General features: G+C 34.1%; 1 protein-coding gene across 11 annotated transcripts; it reads right to left on the bottom strand.

Moving 5' to 3' along the window:
• Positions 1-2,640: 2,640 nt before the first annotated feature.
• LOC108334038 (pentatricopeptide repeat-containing protein At2g03880, mitochondrial) lies at positions 2,641-16,206 on the bottom strand. 11 transcript variants are annotated; one of them, XM_052871193.1, is made up of 7 exons: positions 15,960-16,205; positions 14,893-15,108; positions 13,388-13,545; positions 10,394-12,864; positions 4,858-4,911; positions 4,652-4,748; positions 2,641-2,930 (listed from the first exon to the last, which is right to left on the bottom strand). In XM_052871193.1, exons 4-7 carry the CDS (start codon positions 12,826-12,828, stop codon positions 2,742-2,744), a joined length of 2,775 nt encoding a protein of 924 aa, XP_052727153.1. In that variant the 5' UTR covers positions 12,829-12,864; positions 13,388-13,545; positions 14,893-15,108; positions 15,960-16,205; the 3' UTR covers positions 2,641-2,741. The 11 variants fall into 11 exon arrangements, 5 of the variants coding, with proteins under 5 accessions (XP_052727153.1, XP_052727152.1, XP_052727154.1 ...); XM_052871192.1 differs by lacking the exon at positions 14,893-15,108 and adding an exon at positions 13,779-13,834; XM_052871194.1 differs by lacking the exon at positions 14,893-15,108 and adding an exon at positions 13,779-13,802.
• Positions 16,207-17,599: the final 1,393 nt, after the last annotated feature.

Raw genomic sequence — 17,599 nt, 5'->3', positions numbered from 1 at the left:
TGTTTCATTGTTTAAAACTGAATTCAAATGGTTGTTGAAATTATTGGTTAAGTCACTTAGGTTTCAAGCTTAAAAATAGGGGGTTTTGGTTAGTGAAATTGAGAAATAGGTATGGAAGTGTTATGGTAACTGATTTGGTACTATCATGAGGTAAATTGGGACTTGTTTGGAGAGCAAGATGGTTAAAAATTGTTATGTAACAAAGGGAGGGTTTGTAGTTGAACTTTTCAAGTGTTTTTTGTGTAAAAATGGGGTTTTGAGTAGTGAGATTTTGGAGTAATGAGTATAAACTATTTTGGAAGATTAGATGTCTATTATTATACCTATTAGGACCTGTTTAGGAGCTAAAACCAGTAAAATTTGTTATGGAAGTGTTCATGGCTTCATAAGTTGAGTTTTTAGTCCATTTTAGAGGTTTTAAGGGTCAGAAATGGAAAGTAGGATAGTTGGGATGAAACTGAGGTATTTAGGTATGTTATCTAGTGTATTAAGACTTGTCCATGTTGTTAGATTGTTGATATTGAGTGTTGCAAGAGATAGAATTGAGTTTAGGCACTTTTCAGTTGTTAAGTTGGTTTGGTACATCTAATTCCCATCCAAATGAGCAATGTAATACTCTACTTTCATTTATAAACATGTTTTCGTATCAATATTAGTGTTACAGATTCTAAATTGATCATTTGGATATGTCTAAGATGCACCAAAACCAGAAAAATCAGATTGTTGTCAAAAACTGATAAGAATAATTGATTATCTCATTTGATAATCGATTATTCCAGTCAGAGGGTCATATTTTCTTCAAATCGCTCGGCAATAATCAATTGTCACATATGATAATCGATTCAGGGCAATTTTGGGTGATTTTCAGAGTTTTGGGTATCAATTTTAGACGTTCTTTAGGTCGTTTTAAAGGTTTTTTACCCTTTCAGAGCTGTTGGTGAGGGTTTCAAAGTTGTTTTCCTTACCTAAATGTAAGTATCAAGATACCATGAAGAAATTGTTTTATATGATTTTTAATGACTTGTATGAGTGTTTCTATTTCTTTAATGTATGATAAGTAGTCTCATGTATTAGTATACTATGTGAATGTGAAGTGATCTCATTGGTTTCAAGGTTGAAAAGGTTGGTTCCAAGGTGGAACTTCTTGGTGTGGTTCAAGTGTGTTAGAATGAATGTAGGTAGCTCAGTTTTGGGAGTTTTTCTGACACTCTAATGGTTATACATTTTCATATATGGAGGTTTAACGCATGTGGTGAGAGTAGTAGGAAGTCTTAGTCTAGGTGCTTTCAATATGGCCTATGCCGCGGTACAAATTAACATTGTGATATGTGGTAAGGTGAAACCTAATTGACAAGGACTTTGCAAAATAGTAGTGGTCACCACAAGTACATAATTCGTCATAACTCAACATTTATTCTAAGTCCGTGGATAATCAGTTTAAGTCTTTGATAAAATTATAAAGATTTGAATTTTAAAACGTCATGAAAACTAGTGACAAATATGTTTTAGAAATAATCTTTAATATTCTTTATCAATACCAATACCAACTAAAACAAAAAGAAAATGAAAAAAAACCAGAGAGAAATTTTTTTATTCTATTTCGATTTTACATAATATGAAAAGTATTTCATAATATGAAACACTCTAGAAACTCTCTCTTCGTACTCATTGAACTTATGAAATTCAATTGAGTTGATTTTTCCGAAAGAAAGGATTATTTTTAAAAGAAAATTGTTATAACAGATTTGTTTAATAGATTAATATTTAACTCTAATCGATTAATTTGTTTTTTATGAGATCCAGAAACAATTGAATATTAATCGATTATTACTTAATTGATCAAATATGTATTGACATGTTTTAAAGCAAAATGAAAGTAATCAATTCAACTTCTGTTTAATTGAATAAATGTGCATTTACCTTACTTTTAGAATTACTTAGATTATTCAATTATCTTTGGACCTAATTGATTATATTGCTATCAGTTTTAAAGTGTAAGTTCTGATTAAATCTAATTAATTAGCCATTAAAATTAATCAATTAATTTGACATAAAATCGTTCTGTATTCTCAAAATCATCTTAAGAGAGTTCAAAGTTTTTCGAATATAAACTATCAAATAAGCTCTTGTAAAAAAATAAAAATAAAAAGTTTAAGTACATCATCAAAAGCTTTAGAAATATTCTTAGTAAGACTTCATTTTATATCCATTTAGTAAAAGGCCAAATATTAAAGTAGTAATATTTCCAAATTATTGCCCATATATATTCCTATGATTTCTCCAAATATAAACCAATATAAGATATACAGTTGATTCTAAGTTCTCTAGCATGGAAATTAATAATTTTAAAGTGTTATAGAAAGAGAACAAAGATTTATATTCTTAACATTTCATAGGATGCCTTTATATCTTTCAAAACTTGGCTTCTTCATATTTATATGAACCTGAAAATTATAACGAAATAACTTTTTATGTTCTAAGCATGTTTTCTTATATCATCTTATGATTAAATTTTATTTTTTTCTTTTAAGCACATGATGATCATAAAGCACGAACTCATCTTCAATGAGGAGTGTGTGTTTTTCTTGGAATTAAAACGGTGAAAGAGTTATATATAAGATGAAAAAAAGACTAACAGAATGAACAATATGAACTTTCATCATTCTATAAATTTACAGTACAAATAAAAATGAACTGTTCAATCATACGAAAGAGAAGGAAGGAACAGAAACACAACCTAGTTAAACGTGTGAGAGGAATGAATTAACTACAAAATAGGTAACAGCACTTGAATTTTCAGTGTATTTTGATGAACTTGTACCTATTTCCATCTCAACATTCTCTGCATCGTCGAAGTTGCGAGATGAAGTTGAAGTTGCAAATAACATAAAGCAGTTCAGAAATGCTCTGAGAATAAACATTGCTTCCAACTTGGAATTGACAACCATCCGATATGAAATACACATGTTTAATAAAATATTATATACTATGGATTCCTATAGGATAATGATAAACATCAAATTGTCATTTTCAGTCACATAAGATAAGAGTTAGAGTGGCAATTGGTCTCTTTATTTTATCAACAAGTTTATAGTAATTAATATATTTCACACCTCATGAGATTTTCTTGCGTGTTGAAAGGAATCTCCTATATCTTATTTTTTTTCCATTTTTAGTTATAACCATCTAAAAATATATTTATACATAAATAAATTTTAACTTTACGTAATAATATTTTTAAAATGTTTTAATTATAATTGATATTTGAATACTTTTTATTTCATGCCAAAACATTCTGAAAGAATATTAAAGAATTAAAAGGATTTAATATAGTTTATTTATTTATTTACTTTGCTCAATTTTATTTTATAAGTGAAAGTGAAAATAATGCCATGTTATAATTATAATAAGTGATAAAATCTCAATTGCTAAATTTAAAAAGCGAAACATATTATACATATTTTCAGTTTTTTTTTCAACTCTCCTTTAACTGCAAAATATAATTTTATATATTAAATATATTTTATTTTCTTATTTGAACAAGAGAGTTGCTTCCTTCACCAACCTTAGTGCTCTCTACACCTACCTTCCCAATTTTTCTTTTATTATACTTTTACTAAACTTTCTCTCTCTCTTTCACTGCACCTTCACCCCACTCTCCCTTTATTTCTTTCTCTCCCTTTCGTTATTTTCTCTGCAGCCTCATCTCCACTCTCCCTTTCTCTCATTCTTGTTGAAGGAGTTGAAATATGCGTCAAGGATGAAAGCATAGGACCCAAGGGTCATTAAAATTTTATATAAGAATGCATTAATTGAATTATTGAGGATTTATAAAAAGCATAGGACCCAAAGGTTATTAAAATTTTATATAAGAATGCATTAATTGAATTATTGAGAATTTAAACACTAACGAGGTCAGTTGTATTGTATATACAGTGTGTTTGTAGTAAACAATATGGGTATTGAATTTGTGAATTAGTAGGTGTGTGTTCCTTATATGGGACCATGGATGTTAGATAAAGAGAAGACCTCGATTTATATGTGTTTGTCAAGGGAAAAAATGTATGATTGTATATGGTTAAGGAGAAGAGCATGGGTTTTTAACATCGATGTGGGGTGGGGTGTGGGATGTATTGGAATGTTGGTAAAAATTAATTCTAGTAATTAAATATTACTGAAGGACAAAAGAAAAATGGAGAGACGGAGAAAGTAGTCTGTGATGGTGTAGGGAACAACTATCTTCAAACAAAAGCAATCCAATGGACACATCTGAACCTTACCTTTATATAGCATTAACTAAAATATGGTATAATAGAATGACTTATATAGTTAAGGTTATAAGCCTCGCACAAGCAAATACTTATTGAAGTAATTGATATATATCAGTGAAACACATATGTTATACAAATGTGTCATATTTTTATGATAAAAATAATAAAATTAATATTGTTATAATAACAAAATAAATATAAATAATTTTTATAATTTTATTATAAATAGTTTTTATTTGTTTTGTAAGTAATTTTTAATTATAATAATTATTTTTGTTTTAAAAAAATAGAATGGTGAAATAAAATGTCTGATTGCAAGTATTTATAAAGTAATTACGCGAGGGGCAAGTGGGGGCACAGAGAAGTAAAGAACTGCTAACCTTGTGCGACGGCTGAGCTTTTATCTGAGGAAACTTAAATTCAGTGTAATTTGGATTTATGCACTTTATTTTTTTCTCTGGTAGGTGTTCCCAAGATCTACAGTACACATAATTATACTCGTTAAAAACCAAAGCCCACAGGATGAAACGCTCAAGACAAAAACATATATTCAAGCAAAAAGGATAACGAACATGACAACTTTTACCTTAATGATATCAACCAACTGATCAACCCCACTCTCTCCAAACACATTGGACAACTGCCATTAAGTTCATTATATGTTACTTCATGCAGTATCTGAGTATCAAACAAAAAAAAAACAAGAGAACGTTTTGACATAAACAAGTATCTACCAAAATACAATATACAAGTATGAATTGCAAATATCACCCAAAGAATTCTCACAGAACTTCATGGAAACTAATTTTTACAAAACAAATTGAAATTTCCTCTATGTATGAGATGAAGAGAATTAATGTAAATTCTCACATGTTCTAGAGATGACCTATTTGGGCAAAATAAACTGCACTGAACTATATTGATAAGAACTACACTAAAGTAAAAACTACTAAGAATTACTTTGCATGTGAACTAAACTAAACTAAAAAATAGTTCAGACAAACTAAACTAAACTATATTTTACTCTATCAAATTACACTGCATTGAATTAAACTGTCCTAAATTACACTGAACTATAGTATAAACTGAATCGAATTGTTAACTGCACTAAATTTTAGAAAATATTCAATAGTTTGTTTTGGGAAAAAAATCTAAAACAGAAGCTGACAGCACAAAATAAGTTTCACTGTAAGTTCAAATCTGTCTCATGTGTTGGTAAATAAAACCATGAAGCAGTTTTATGAACACAAGGCCTAATAACATCATTCCTTATACGATAAACAACGTTCAGAAAGTGTAAACACAGAACAGAATACTTCAAAAATGAAGTCAGCAAGTTGAGTGACTCCACAATATTATCATTCCATAACATATGAAAGCCACGTATTCGGGCATTCAGGGTAAGACAGCAAAGCCAACAATTACCAAGCTTTCAACCCAGATCGAACCTATCTATGTTTCAGGCAGTAAGAATGATAATGCTCACAATTCACATATAAGTTGAAAACCCTGATTTACTTCACATCTTTAATTTATTGGAATGCTGCTCCAACACTTAAACCACATCGAGAACACAAGGCTTGAGGGATAATCTGTGATCAAACTCTTGGATGAGAAAGTAAAAAAGTGATACAAATGTATGTATACAACTAAATATATTAATAGTAAAGATAATATTTCTATACCTCTGCAGTGATAGCCAACATGGTGGCTGACATTAATACTGAAATCCACTCAGGGAACATTTTCTCCATAGCAAAAACCCCCTTCAATAACAAAACTTTTGTTCAGTGGTGCCAAACCATAAGCATGATAAAATATGTATAACCAGGTATTGAATCTCAGTAGGGCATATATATTTAAAGTATGTTTGGATTTGGAATAGTTGGACTTCTTAAATCAAGAAGTTAAGAAAGCAAATAAATCACACCGAACAGAATGCACTTCTCTGAATATACTTCTCTTATTCAATGAACCAAGAATACAATTGTATAGCAATCACCACCCAAGGAAGCCCGATCTCCCTCCACTGGACTAATGTTCCAGTCAACAACAAAATACCAATTTCCTCTTTTGCCCCCTTTTCCACTAACTCCTTATTTATACTCCCATTTCCCTCTAACTAACTTCTAACAGAAACTCCCTCCTAATTTTTAACAGACACTCTCTCCTTCCCGCCTTTATTTTTCCTCACATATACTTTTATTCCCCTATCAATACCCCCCTCCATCTCAGCAACCTTGTCCTCAAGGTTGAAATTCGGAAACTGTTGCTTGATGTACATCTCTTCTTCCTAGGTTGCTCCTTCCACTCCTCCCTCTTGCCATTGGATTAGAATTTGAGATACCTCCTCTCCTTGTTGATCTTTGTCTCTCCTATGTAATACATTTAAAGGTCTATATAATGGACCTTCCACCTGTAATTCCACTGTTAGAACCGTGAAACTTGATCTCATGATTCCTCTTCATCATCGTGTTATCATATGAAGAGAATCCACTAGCTACTGTCCTCCAATTCAGGTCTGGAGGCTTGGGTGGTGGTCTATATGAGAGAATTATTGACTCCTTCTGTTCCATTAATAAGAACTGCTCCTTTTCCAAGATTCCCCTAGACCATATGATTGTTGTATACTGCTTTCTGACTGTGACCTCTTACCTTCTGGAGCACAAGTATTATAGTTTGTTTCTGAAACTGTCTGCATTACTTCCAGTCCTGAAGTTTCTTTCCTACCATCTTTACCTTTCACCACTATGAGTAATATAAGATGGCTAGTTAATAAAGATTCTGCAAGCAACCTGGAAATTCCTTTGTGGCCAATGCTAGAAGCTAGATCTGCAGGTTTTATAACCTTAGTAATTTCAACAAATGGACTTGTAACAGCCCTAGTGGATGCACCCCTGGACACCCAGACCACAGCTGGGTCACTTCCTGACAACACTTCTTTAATCCCAGGCCTCAACAATTCTTCTCCTTTCTTCACTGTTTTGACATACCCACCACAACCTACCACTCTATCTTTACTAAAAACAGCAGCTTTATTGGAAAATGGGTTGTTACTGGGCCTAATAATACCCAAGCCCAACATCTCTTGGACCTGCTTCTCTATTTCAGCCTTCATTAAGTGGGAATACTTATAGGGTCTCACGTTCACTTGTTCAGTGCCTTCTTTAATGGTTATCTGGTGGTCCACTCTTCTGACAGGAGGAAGTCCTTGTGGCACCTCAAACACCTTCTCAAACTCCCCCAAAATCTTCTCCAGATTCTCCTCCTGCATGGGCGTTAAATCTTCTGCTATTAATTTTTCCTCTGCTATTTCAGATTTACTCAAACCCCACACCATCGCCAGTGTCTCGATCTCGGTTTCCTTCTGCAACACTTCAGGGGTAATCATTTTCCTCATTAATGTGTTGTCCCCCCTTATCACTACCTCAGCCTCCGTCGGCCCATACTTCAACGTCATCTTCTTCCAGTCCACCCTAATCTCCCCCAATTTCGCCAGCCACTCAACTCCCAACACTACATCAACTCCTCCCAACTCAGAAAGATAAAAGTTCTCTCTGATCTCCACTCCCTCCAGTGTCAAGGACAGCCCCATGCAACATCCTTGTGTCTCCTTTCTCTGGCCATCACCCAAACATACCCGATATGTGTCGTCTTCTCTTTCTCTAACCTCAGCTCTTCGACGCGTCGAAATGAAATTGTGATTCGCCCCGCTGTCGATAAACACTTCGATCTTCCGGTCCCGAATCCAACCGGGCAACTTCATGGTGTTGGATTGCATTATTCCTCTAGCTGAATACACCGACAATTCCATGCAAAGTTGTTCTGCCTCCTCTCGTGTCTCCGCCTCTTCCTCATCGTCATCCGCCCCCATGATCATTACCTTTAAACTTCTCTCCGCACAACGATGGCCTGGGCTATAAGGACCCCCACAGTGGAAACAACGGCCCTCTTCTCTCCTCTTTAGGTATTCCGGATATGGTAGAGTTTGCACTCCACGACTCGGCCCGCCTCCGCCTACATTGCTTTCTACTTTTGAACCGGTGGTCCTGATTGTCACTTCTTTCTTTGGACCGAGACCTCCGCCGCTACTCCCATGCCCCTCCGATGACCCGCGATAGGTCTTTGTTCTTGCTATCGTGCTCGCGCTGGCCGCATATTTCCCCCACGTCAATCCTTCTTTCATCGCCCCACCACTGCCAGACATCCTCGCCACTAATCCCGATTGCTCCACGTCCCGTGCCCTTTCCATCGCGGTTAACAGATCGCGCAGATCATAAGGTTTAACGAGATCCCTCAGTCCTTCTTGTAATCCAGCAAAGAAATACCCAAGAAGTTGTTCCTCCGTCACACCCGCCGCCTGAGCCACCAGGACCTCGAATTCCTGTACATATTCCTCCACCGCTCCTCTTTGTCGCACCGCCGCCAATTTTTCGGAGATCGTTCCCCGGTGTCTACCTCCAAACCTCCTGAATCGCCTCCGTCAATGTCACCCAAGTAGGATTCTTTACCTTCTTCCGCCAAAAGCGGAACCAATAATTCGCTCCCCCTTCCATACAAATGTACACCAGCTTCATCTTCTCCCTTTCTGTCACATTTTGTAATTCGAAGAATTTCTCCGCCCTAGCGATCCATCCCATCGGATCGATCCCTTCGAAAGTGGGTAATTCCACTCTCTTCATCCAACTCTTTTGAACGTCGCATTCTTAATTCGATTCTTCATTTGATTCATCCTCCTCTGTATCCCGACCTCCATTAACCGAATGACTGCCTTCAGAATTCCTCCCCTGGTTCCCTCTTCTCTTCTCCACCGGTCGCAATTCACGTTTCGAGCCCTTCCCCTCATCTCTGCTCGAATTTCCTCCAACGTCGCTTCCATGGCATCGAATCTTCCATCCAATGCACTCACCCTGTTCTCCATCTCGTCTCTCCTTCGATCTGGATTCGACAGGTCGGACCAATATTGTTGGACTTCTTAAATCAAGAAGTTAAGAAAGCAAATAAATCACACCGAACATAATGCACTTCTCTGAATATACTTCTCTTATTCAATGAACCAAGAATACAATTGTATAGCAATCACCCCCCCAAGGAAGCCCGATCTCCCTCCACTGGACTAATGTTCCAGTCAACAACAAAATACCAATTTCCTCTTCCCCCCCTTTTCCACTAACTCCTTATTTATACTCCCTTTTCCCTCTAACTAACTTCTAACAGAAACTCCCTCCTAATTTTTAACAGACACTCTCTCCTTCCCGCCTTTATTTTTCCTCACATATACTTTTATTCCCCTATCAGAATAACACATGGATACACAGATAAAGTTCTGGTTTTCATTTAGTATTCTTTTCCTAACAAATTCTTAATGGATTTCTAGTATCCTTTAAAGGATAAATTTTGGACTGATACTAGAATTTCATGGTGATTAGCATGTCCTTTGCCACCTTTGTCGTTAGATAAAATGGTAATATAATTTGATACACAATGTCAAAGGTTCTCTTTGGTTTAACAATTATCAAAGTTAAAAAATATTTATATAAACAATCTTAAAAGAGCTTTAAACAAGCATAAAATTGACTTAAGCTGTAAAAAAGTTCTCTCAAATGTATTTCATGTACGCTACACATGTGATGTATCAATGTTCAAGGACAATTTTGTTCCATTTAGGCAATTACGATTAACATTTTTTTATTAGGGGAATGGACACAATAATGTTTGGTATCTAGGATATCTCAGTTAGAGAAATTAAATTTCCTTAATTAAAACATATTTTGCTGATTGATACCCTGGTTTTAGGCGTAGGTAACTAGGTAGCAAGCCACAAACAGGTAAAAATAAATTAATTTTAGCAATGTGCCTCAATTATTGGCTTGATTTCTCACACATGCAATATTTAAAGAAACAAACTATCAGTGACCGAAGATACAGAGACCAGAAATTAGAAGGAAAATGTCTATATGTATTAAGTTCTTAATATTCTAGAACAAGGTTTATTTCTTGTATATTTTCTCACTTCAAACATTTAAATAATAATGAGCTTACCCTCAATGAGCTTGAAACTGTCTAATATCAAATCATCTTTAAACTGAAGGACGAGTATTAAGAATAAAATGAAATCCTACCAGTAATCCCCACAAGAACATTTTCCTTCTCTAAAATGATGAAAACAATTGGAATCTCTCAAAATGATATGACGAGCGAAAATTCCTGATATATATTTCATAGCGGAATGACAATCTCCACAAACTCTGAGATTCTTAAATATCCGAATTGCTGCACCGGGTGGAGAAGCGAGTAATCCAAAAGCAACAGCCAATTTTTCACTGTGGTAAGCAAGACCAACCTCCATTCCCTCCCTATCCATGTCATGCAAAGAAAAATTCATATCTGGAACATAACCTGCTTCCTTAATTCTTACTATAATTTCATCAATCTTGGAATAAATCTCAGCTTCCCTTGGATGTCCTCTATCTTCTGAACTGAATGTATGCACTTTGCTGTTCATCTCTATCCAACTGCATCCAGGCTCTTTCACTATTCCTTTTGATTTCATCAACCTTCGTATTTTCGCAGCAGCATCCCATTTACGAGCTGCAGAATACATGTTAGACAACATAACATAAGGCATAGCATTCATGGGTTCCAACTGAAAAAGTTTTGTAGCTGCCCTCTCTCCCAACTCTAAGTTACCATGCACTCTACAAGCGGCAAGGAGTGCCTTCCATACAGTGGCATCAGGTTTCACTTCCATTTGATTTAGTATTTCTTTGGCCTCATCGAGCTTTCCTGACCGTCCAAAAAGATCAATCATGCAGGCATAATGTTCAGGGCCAGGTTCTATTCCGTAAATCTCTTTCATTTGCTGAAAATATGCACGTCCTTCATCCACAAGACCTGCATGACTACAAGCAAATAATAATCCTATAAACGTGATAAAATCTGGTTTCGTGCCACATGAAACCATAGCATCATAGAATCTTAAGGAATGTCTTCCTTTACCATTCTGTGCATAACCAACAATAAGAGCTGTCCAAGTAATTACATCCCGGACATGCATTGAAACAAAAATTGCATCAGCATCATCCAGGCAGCCACATTTTGCATACATGGTTACAAGAGAATTATCCACTGATAGTGATGATCTTAGACCTGACTTAATAAAGTCAGAATGCACTTGTTTACCAAATACTAGAAGAGTCAGTTCTGCACAGGCACTCAAAATACTTGCGACAATAACTTGATCAGGATTTACCCAAGCAATTCTCATGTCACGAAAAATCTTCAGGGATTCCTCATGGGAGCCATTTTGTGCATAACCTGTGACGAGGGCGGTCCAAGAGATGACATCTTTCTCAAGCATCTTTTCAAATACAGCATATGCACAATTCAACTCCCCAGTTTTGGCATACATATCAACAATAGCATTGCTAACAAGCTTATAGTTCCCAAATCCAGTTTTGATAACCAAACAGTGAACAGATTTTGCATCAATTGTACCTATTATGCAACAATTCAGAACAGATGGAAATGTATAGTCATCAATCTTCATATTTCTTGCATGCATTTTTTTAAACAAGAGAAGAGCTTCCTCCTCAAACCCATGTCTTACACACCCAACTATCATAGAGTTCCATGAAACAACATCATCATCGTCCATATTTTCTAATACCCTTTTTGCACTAGTTAAATGTCCACATTTTGCATACATATCGACCAATGCACTCTGAACATATACATTGCACCCAAAACCATTCCGCACAATACAACCATGTACCTGTTCTCCAAAACAAAGAGCTGAAACAGCAGAACATGCTGTCAATATGCTAGGAAATGTAAACTGATTAGACTCAACCCCTTCTGCATGCATATAACAAAAAAACTCAATTGCCTTAAGGCCATCGCCATTTTGAGCATAACCAGTAACCATGGTAGTCCACAGGACATGATTTCCCTTGTCAAAGGCCAAACCCTTGAAGAGAATCTCAGCTTCCGAAACATGCCTGCACTTTGCATACATGTCAACAAGGCCAGTGACAACATACACATTGGACTCAAATCCATTCTTCACCACATACCCATGAATCATTTTTCCATTTTGGATCAAACACAATGCAGAACACACCCTCAGGATACTTCCTAAAGTGTATTGACTTGGTTTTTGTCCCTCCAACCTCATCGACCTAAACAAACCAAAAGCCTCATCTTTACACCCAAATCTACAATACCCCGATATGAGGGAGGACCAAGTGATAGAACTTCTGCTTGAAAACCCATTCAACAATTCTCTTGCTTCAACCAATCTTCCCGCATTAACATAACCAGATATCATGGTGTTCCATGAATACTCATCCCTTTTAGTCATTTTATCAAACATTTTTCGGGCAACATCAATTCGACCAGATTTTGACAACCCATTTAGAAGCTGATTGGAATGAAGTATAGATTGATAGGAATTGGTAATGCTGTGGACAAAACGAAGAAAAAACATACTCCTAAATGGGTGACATGAGTTGTAAGAAAAGGCCGCAAATTTTGAGTCCAACTTGAGCATAACCATTTGTTGCACTCTTCTTTCATCAGTTTCCTGAGCCTGCTAGAGATTAGCAGAAGAAGATATCTTTTATGTCTACCTTTTCAATATCATTTAGATTTTACAAAATCAGGACTCGTCTTTTATTTATTTTTCGTTCATGCATACATACATGAAAGCATGTGATTTATTTTAGTCAAAGATAGGTCAAACATGGGAACATTAGGAATCTAGCGAAATTATTTTTCTGAAATTACAAGACTGAGTAGTTTTAAATTTTTAAAGATAAATGGAGGTTTTCTTATATATATATATATATATATATATATATATATATATATATATATATATGATTACAAGAATTATCTTACAAATATTTAAACTTTTAAAAGAACATAAATCTCGTATTTCATGAATTTCAACAAAAAGAAAAATATAAAATTTTTATGTCTATTGGTATCTTTATTCCGATAAAAAATATTATGCACTTATATGATAAGTATGATGAGAACAAATCACAACATCAAATTAGGACAAGCTAATTTTAATACACTCAAGTCAAAAAAATAAGATTACTAAAAGTTACCTGGGTTTTGCCAAAATGAATACAAAATCAATATCAGGGTTAAGTGCTGCAACAGCTAGTGCAAGGCATTCTCCTAAATACTCTCCAGGATCTATATGGGCCTGTTTCGTGACGTTGATATTCCAACCTAAGTGTTATCTCAAATATTTTCACAAGGTCTGCAAGAGGGAAACATAACAAATAATAAATTATGCTTTCATATATCATTGAAAGATTACATAAATTTTCAAAAAATGTAAGGAAATAATATGAGAACCTATTTTTGAATACAGTAAACATGCTCCTAAACATTTTAAGAAAGTAGAGGCAAAACAACAAAATAAATTAATTGGTGAGAAAGAGTATATTATGAACTTGAAATAGTATAACTAGGTATAGGGGAAAGAAGTACCTGGGAAGGGTGTTTGGTCTGCTACTGGGATATGCAAGCACCACATATCAAACATCCTTCATTCGAGAAAAAAGAACAAAAATAGCATTTCCAAGAAGATACCTTTTTGTTGTAGTGGACATATTAAATATAAATCTTATAATCTGTGAGAAAGATTTAAGAATTTAATTGAGATAGGAAGTATAATTTAGTTGAGATTTAAGAATTTAATTGAAGTATATTAAAAAAGTAAGTATAAATTTCATTGTCCAGTTGTATAAATTAATTCAAATCATGTGAATATTTTGAACTTACAAATTACATTCATTTACATGATTTAAGTTACTAAGTATCTATTAATTTCTTCAACTATTATTTTAACTATCTTGTAGGTTGATAACTTCAAAAAGGGAGGCAAATTAGACTTGGTTTTGATTTATTGAGGAGAAGGAAGAAGAGAAAATGGCTGAAGAAGGAAGAAGAAATCGGGTAGTGATATGTGAAAAAAAAATGTGAAATTTCTATTGCAACCCAACACCTTCTTACTATTCTATTCTATAAGGCTTGTTCTTCGTGTACTCTATTATTATTGTTAGGAAGTGGACTTTTAAGTCGAACTCAACCCCACAAAATCGGCTTATAAGGTAAAGTTTGTACCAACTTATATACTATAAATTGGTTTTATCTCTAGCCAATATGGAACTTCCAACACACTCCCCTCATGCCGAAGTATATACACCTCGAGTGTGAGACTAAACATTAATGGATGGTCCGATAGTGGCCCAATAGCGGGTGGAACAATATGTCCACACAAATCTCGTTAGGATAGATTCTAACATTGCTCTAATACCAACTTGATATTGAAACTGTAAAATAATTCTAGATGACTTGAAAGATCCCTCTCACTCTCATCCTATATATAAGAAACTTCTGATACAAAAGTACATGGAAGATTACAGGTCTGCCCCTAGACACCTAGGTGCAGACCTAGGTACTACTACTATAGATACTAGACACACTACCCTTAAATAGGCTTAATGATGATACATAGGATAATTATTCTAACAATTATTAACTGCACCCTCAAATTAACAATCAAAAAAAAACTAAAATATCTTTTCTCACTATCCCATACCATTGTTGCAGCGTTGGTCATTGCAGGTTGCACGACATTAACTGGTAATTTGACTAAGGGCAGTGGCACAGCTTAGTGGTTTGTGATGGGCCCTAAGACCCCCGTCACATCCGTTTCAAGTCTCATTTCACTCATATACTTCTTGTGTACTTGTAACATGCATGAGTTGGCTTTTTGTTAGGCATAGATATTTTGTCATAAAGTGTCGAGGTACACCTTGTGAAAAATAAGAAGTTAAAATTATGATAGAAAATACATTATTATAACTTAATACTATAATGTTTAAAGTAACAGGACATCCTTTCAACGAAGCAAATGCTTTTAGGCTAACGACAAAGTTTCTATGTCGCGTGGCAAGAAATGATGGAAGCAAACTCAAAAATTTTGAAGGAAATTGCAATCATTTGAACCCACAAAATAGATTGAAACAGACATTTCATAATTAAGGACCACATGGTAGCCAACCGGGGCAGGTGACATCGAGACCACAGTCCACAGTCCATTGTTCCCATGCGGCTCTTAGTTGCTAAAGTAGCTGTCTCATCTACTTTGCTGCTTTACTCATAATCCTTTCCAAATTCCAAAAGAAAGTTTCTAATGTTAATACCTTCTTTGTACGGTTCAGCATGTATTATTTGCCCAGTTTTTTTAATTGTCATCTCTAGTAGCTTTTAGATCAGTAGTAAAGTTGGTATACTATGTATCTATCCATTGTATTTCATCTCATAGACAATAATACTGGCTGAAATTGAAGATCGATCTTTATAGTACACTAACAAAACGTCTATAAGCTAAAATAAAGTTAAAATGTTATTCTGCAAAATAAATTGCTGCGACTTATATGAGCTATTTCGGAAATTAGCAAACCTCAATTAAACTGGTCAAACTCACTTACGTTCTACCTTCCGAGTCAACTCAGAACCAAACTTGATTTTGATGTAAACTCGTGGGCTAGAATCGTTGAACTCGCTCAAACTCGCGATTTTGCAACCGCGAGAGGTTGAAGAAAAGATTTTTTAAAACCCAAACCAACAGTGGTTTGGTGTGGTAGAGTGAAGAAAACTCACTGGTTCGGGGAGTAGGGTTCCACCCTTGTTCTTCTGCTGCCCCGCACTGGCCTTCCTTTGAACCGCTCGCCGTCGAGTCACAGACCGTCACCCTCGGCCATCGTTGCGCGCCCTCGTCGTCGTCGCCTGCAGCAGGTTGGGTGGAGGAAGGGAGACCGACCACTCCTCCGGTACTGTTTTGCTTCGTGTAAGGGTGAGTGGGATTTTAATTTATTTTTACCTTCATACTTGACATGTGAGAATTGAAAATATAAATAACATCACCATATATGATCCATTTCACTAAGGGAATCGATTCCATCACATGTAATTTTTAATGGTTGAAGGTGAAGCGGATGGAATTGATTCTATCAAAGTGTACATAACCCATTACACATGAGATAGTGTAACAGATTCCAACATGTCCGAAATTTACTCCATAAGCGATTCCTTACACTGGATAACCCATTTCACCTTCACTTGTAATTGATTCTTTGCATTGTGTAACCTATTCCACCATGGTTTTTAATGGATTTCATGAGTATCCTAAAAAAATATAGTGTATTTTTTTTTAATTTATTATTTCAAATAATTTTTACAAAAAAATATGTTATTGTTAAATATATTTTATATTACTATTTTCATTAAGAATTTAATAATCTTCATTTTCTATCTATTAAATATATATATATATATATATATATATATTAGTTAAATCCTTCCCAAACTTTTATTAATAAAAATTAGTCTCTAAAATAGATTAAAAGTGATTAAAAAAATAGTTTCTAATTATACGGTACAAAGAAACTAAAAAAGTTGCCTTTAAATAAATAAATAATTGTTAGGATTGCTTGTTACTAAAAATTTATCAAAAATATAAATGAAATAGAGACCTGTGAAATTAATTATTAATTTAGGAATTGATTTTAGAAATTTAATTAGTAACCGATTTGAGTAATTAAAAATTTGATCACTAAAGTGGAAAAAAAATGGTCACTAATAACAATTACATTTTTTTATTAAATTTAGTTACCATTTATTATTTTCTTAATAATAATGACTGATTTAATTGTTAATTTTTTGTGACTGAAAATCTATTACCAAAGTAATCAGTAATCTAGAAAAATAAATTTCATCATTAACTGCCATTTAATTTAATTATTATTTATCTTTTTCTAGTAGTGTGTGTCTATCAAACATAGATATTAATCAAAGAGTAAATTAATATGTGATTGGTAAACTCAATCTCTTTAAATTAAGTTTTAAAGTTAATAAAAAATTATACATACATATATATATATATATATATATATATATATATATATATATATATATATATATATCAGAGAGGAGAAATTAGTAAAAGTACCTTAGAAATTAAATGCGTGATTCACGAGTAACATACGAACCACGGTAGTATGTTTCCTTAAGAACCTTTTTCAATTATTAAGTATATGATAAGTGTATAGGTTATACATAATGTATATTTTAATCCTAGTCAAAAGAATATAGTGTTAGTAAGACAATTTATTATTTTAGTCATAATAAATAATATTAAATTTAAGTGAATAATATTTTTTATAAATGTATATAAAAAATTAAGTATTTGTAGTTAAAGAAGAAAGACAAGTCTACATAAAAATTACAAGATCATTCAAAGA

The sequence above is a fragment of the Vigna angularis genome, chromosome 11 (genome assembly GCF_016808095.1).
Source record: "Vigna angularis cultivar LongXiaoDou No.4 chromosome 11, ASM1680809v1, whole genome shotgun sequence".
Lineage (NCBI taxonomy): Eukaryota > Viridiplantae > Streptophyta > Magnoliopsida > Fabales > Fabaceae > Vigna > Vigna angularis.
The sequence above is the reverse complement of the archived record's forward strand: the minus strand, read 5'-3'. Positions and strand labels throughout refer to the sequence as shown.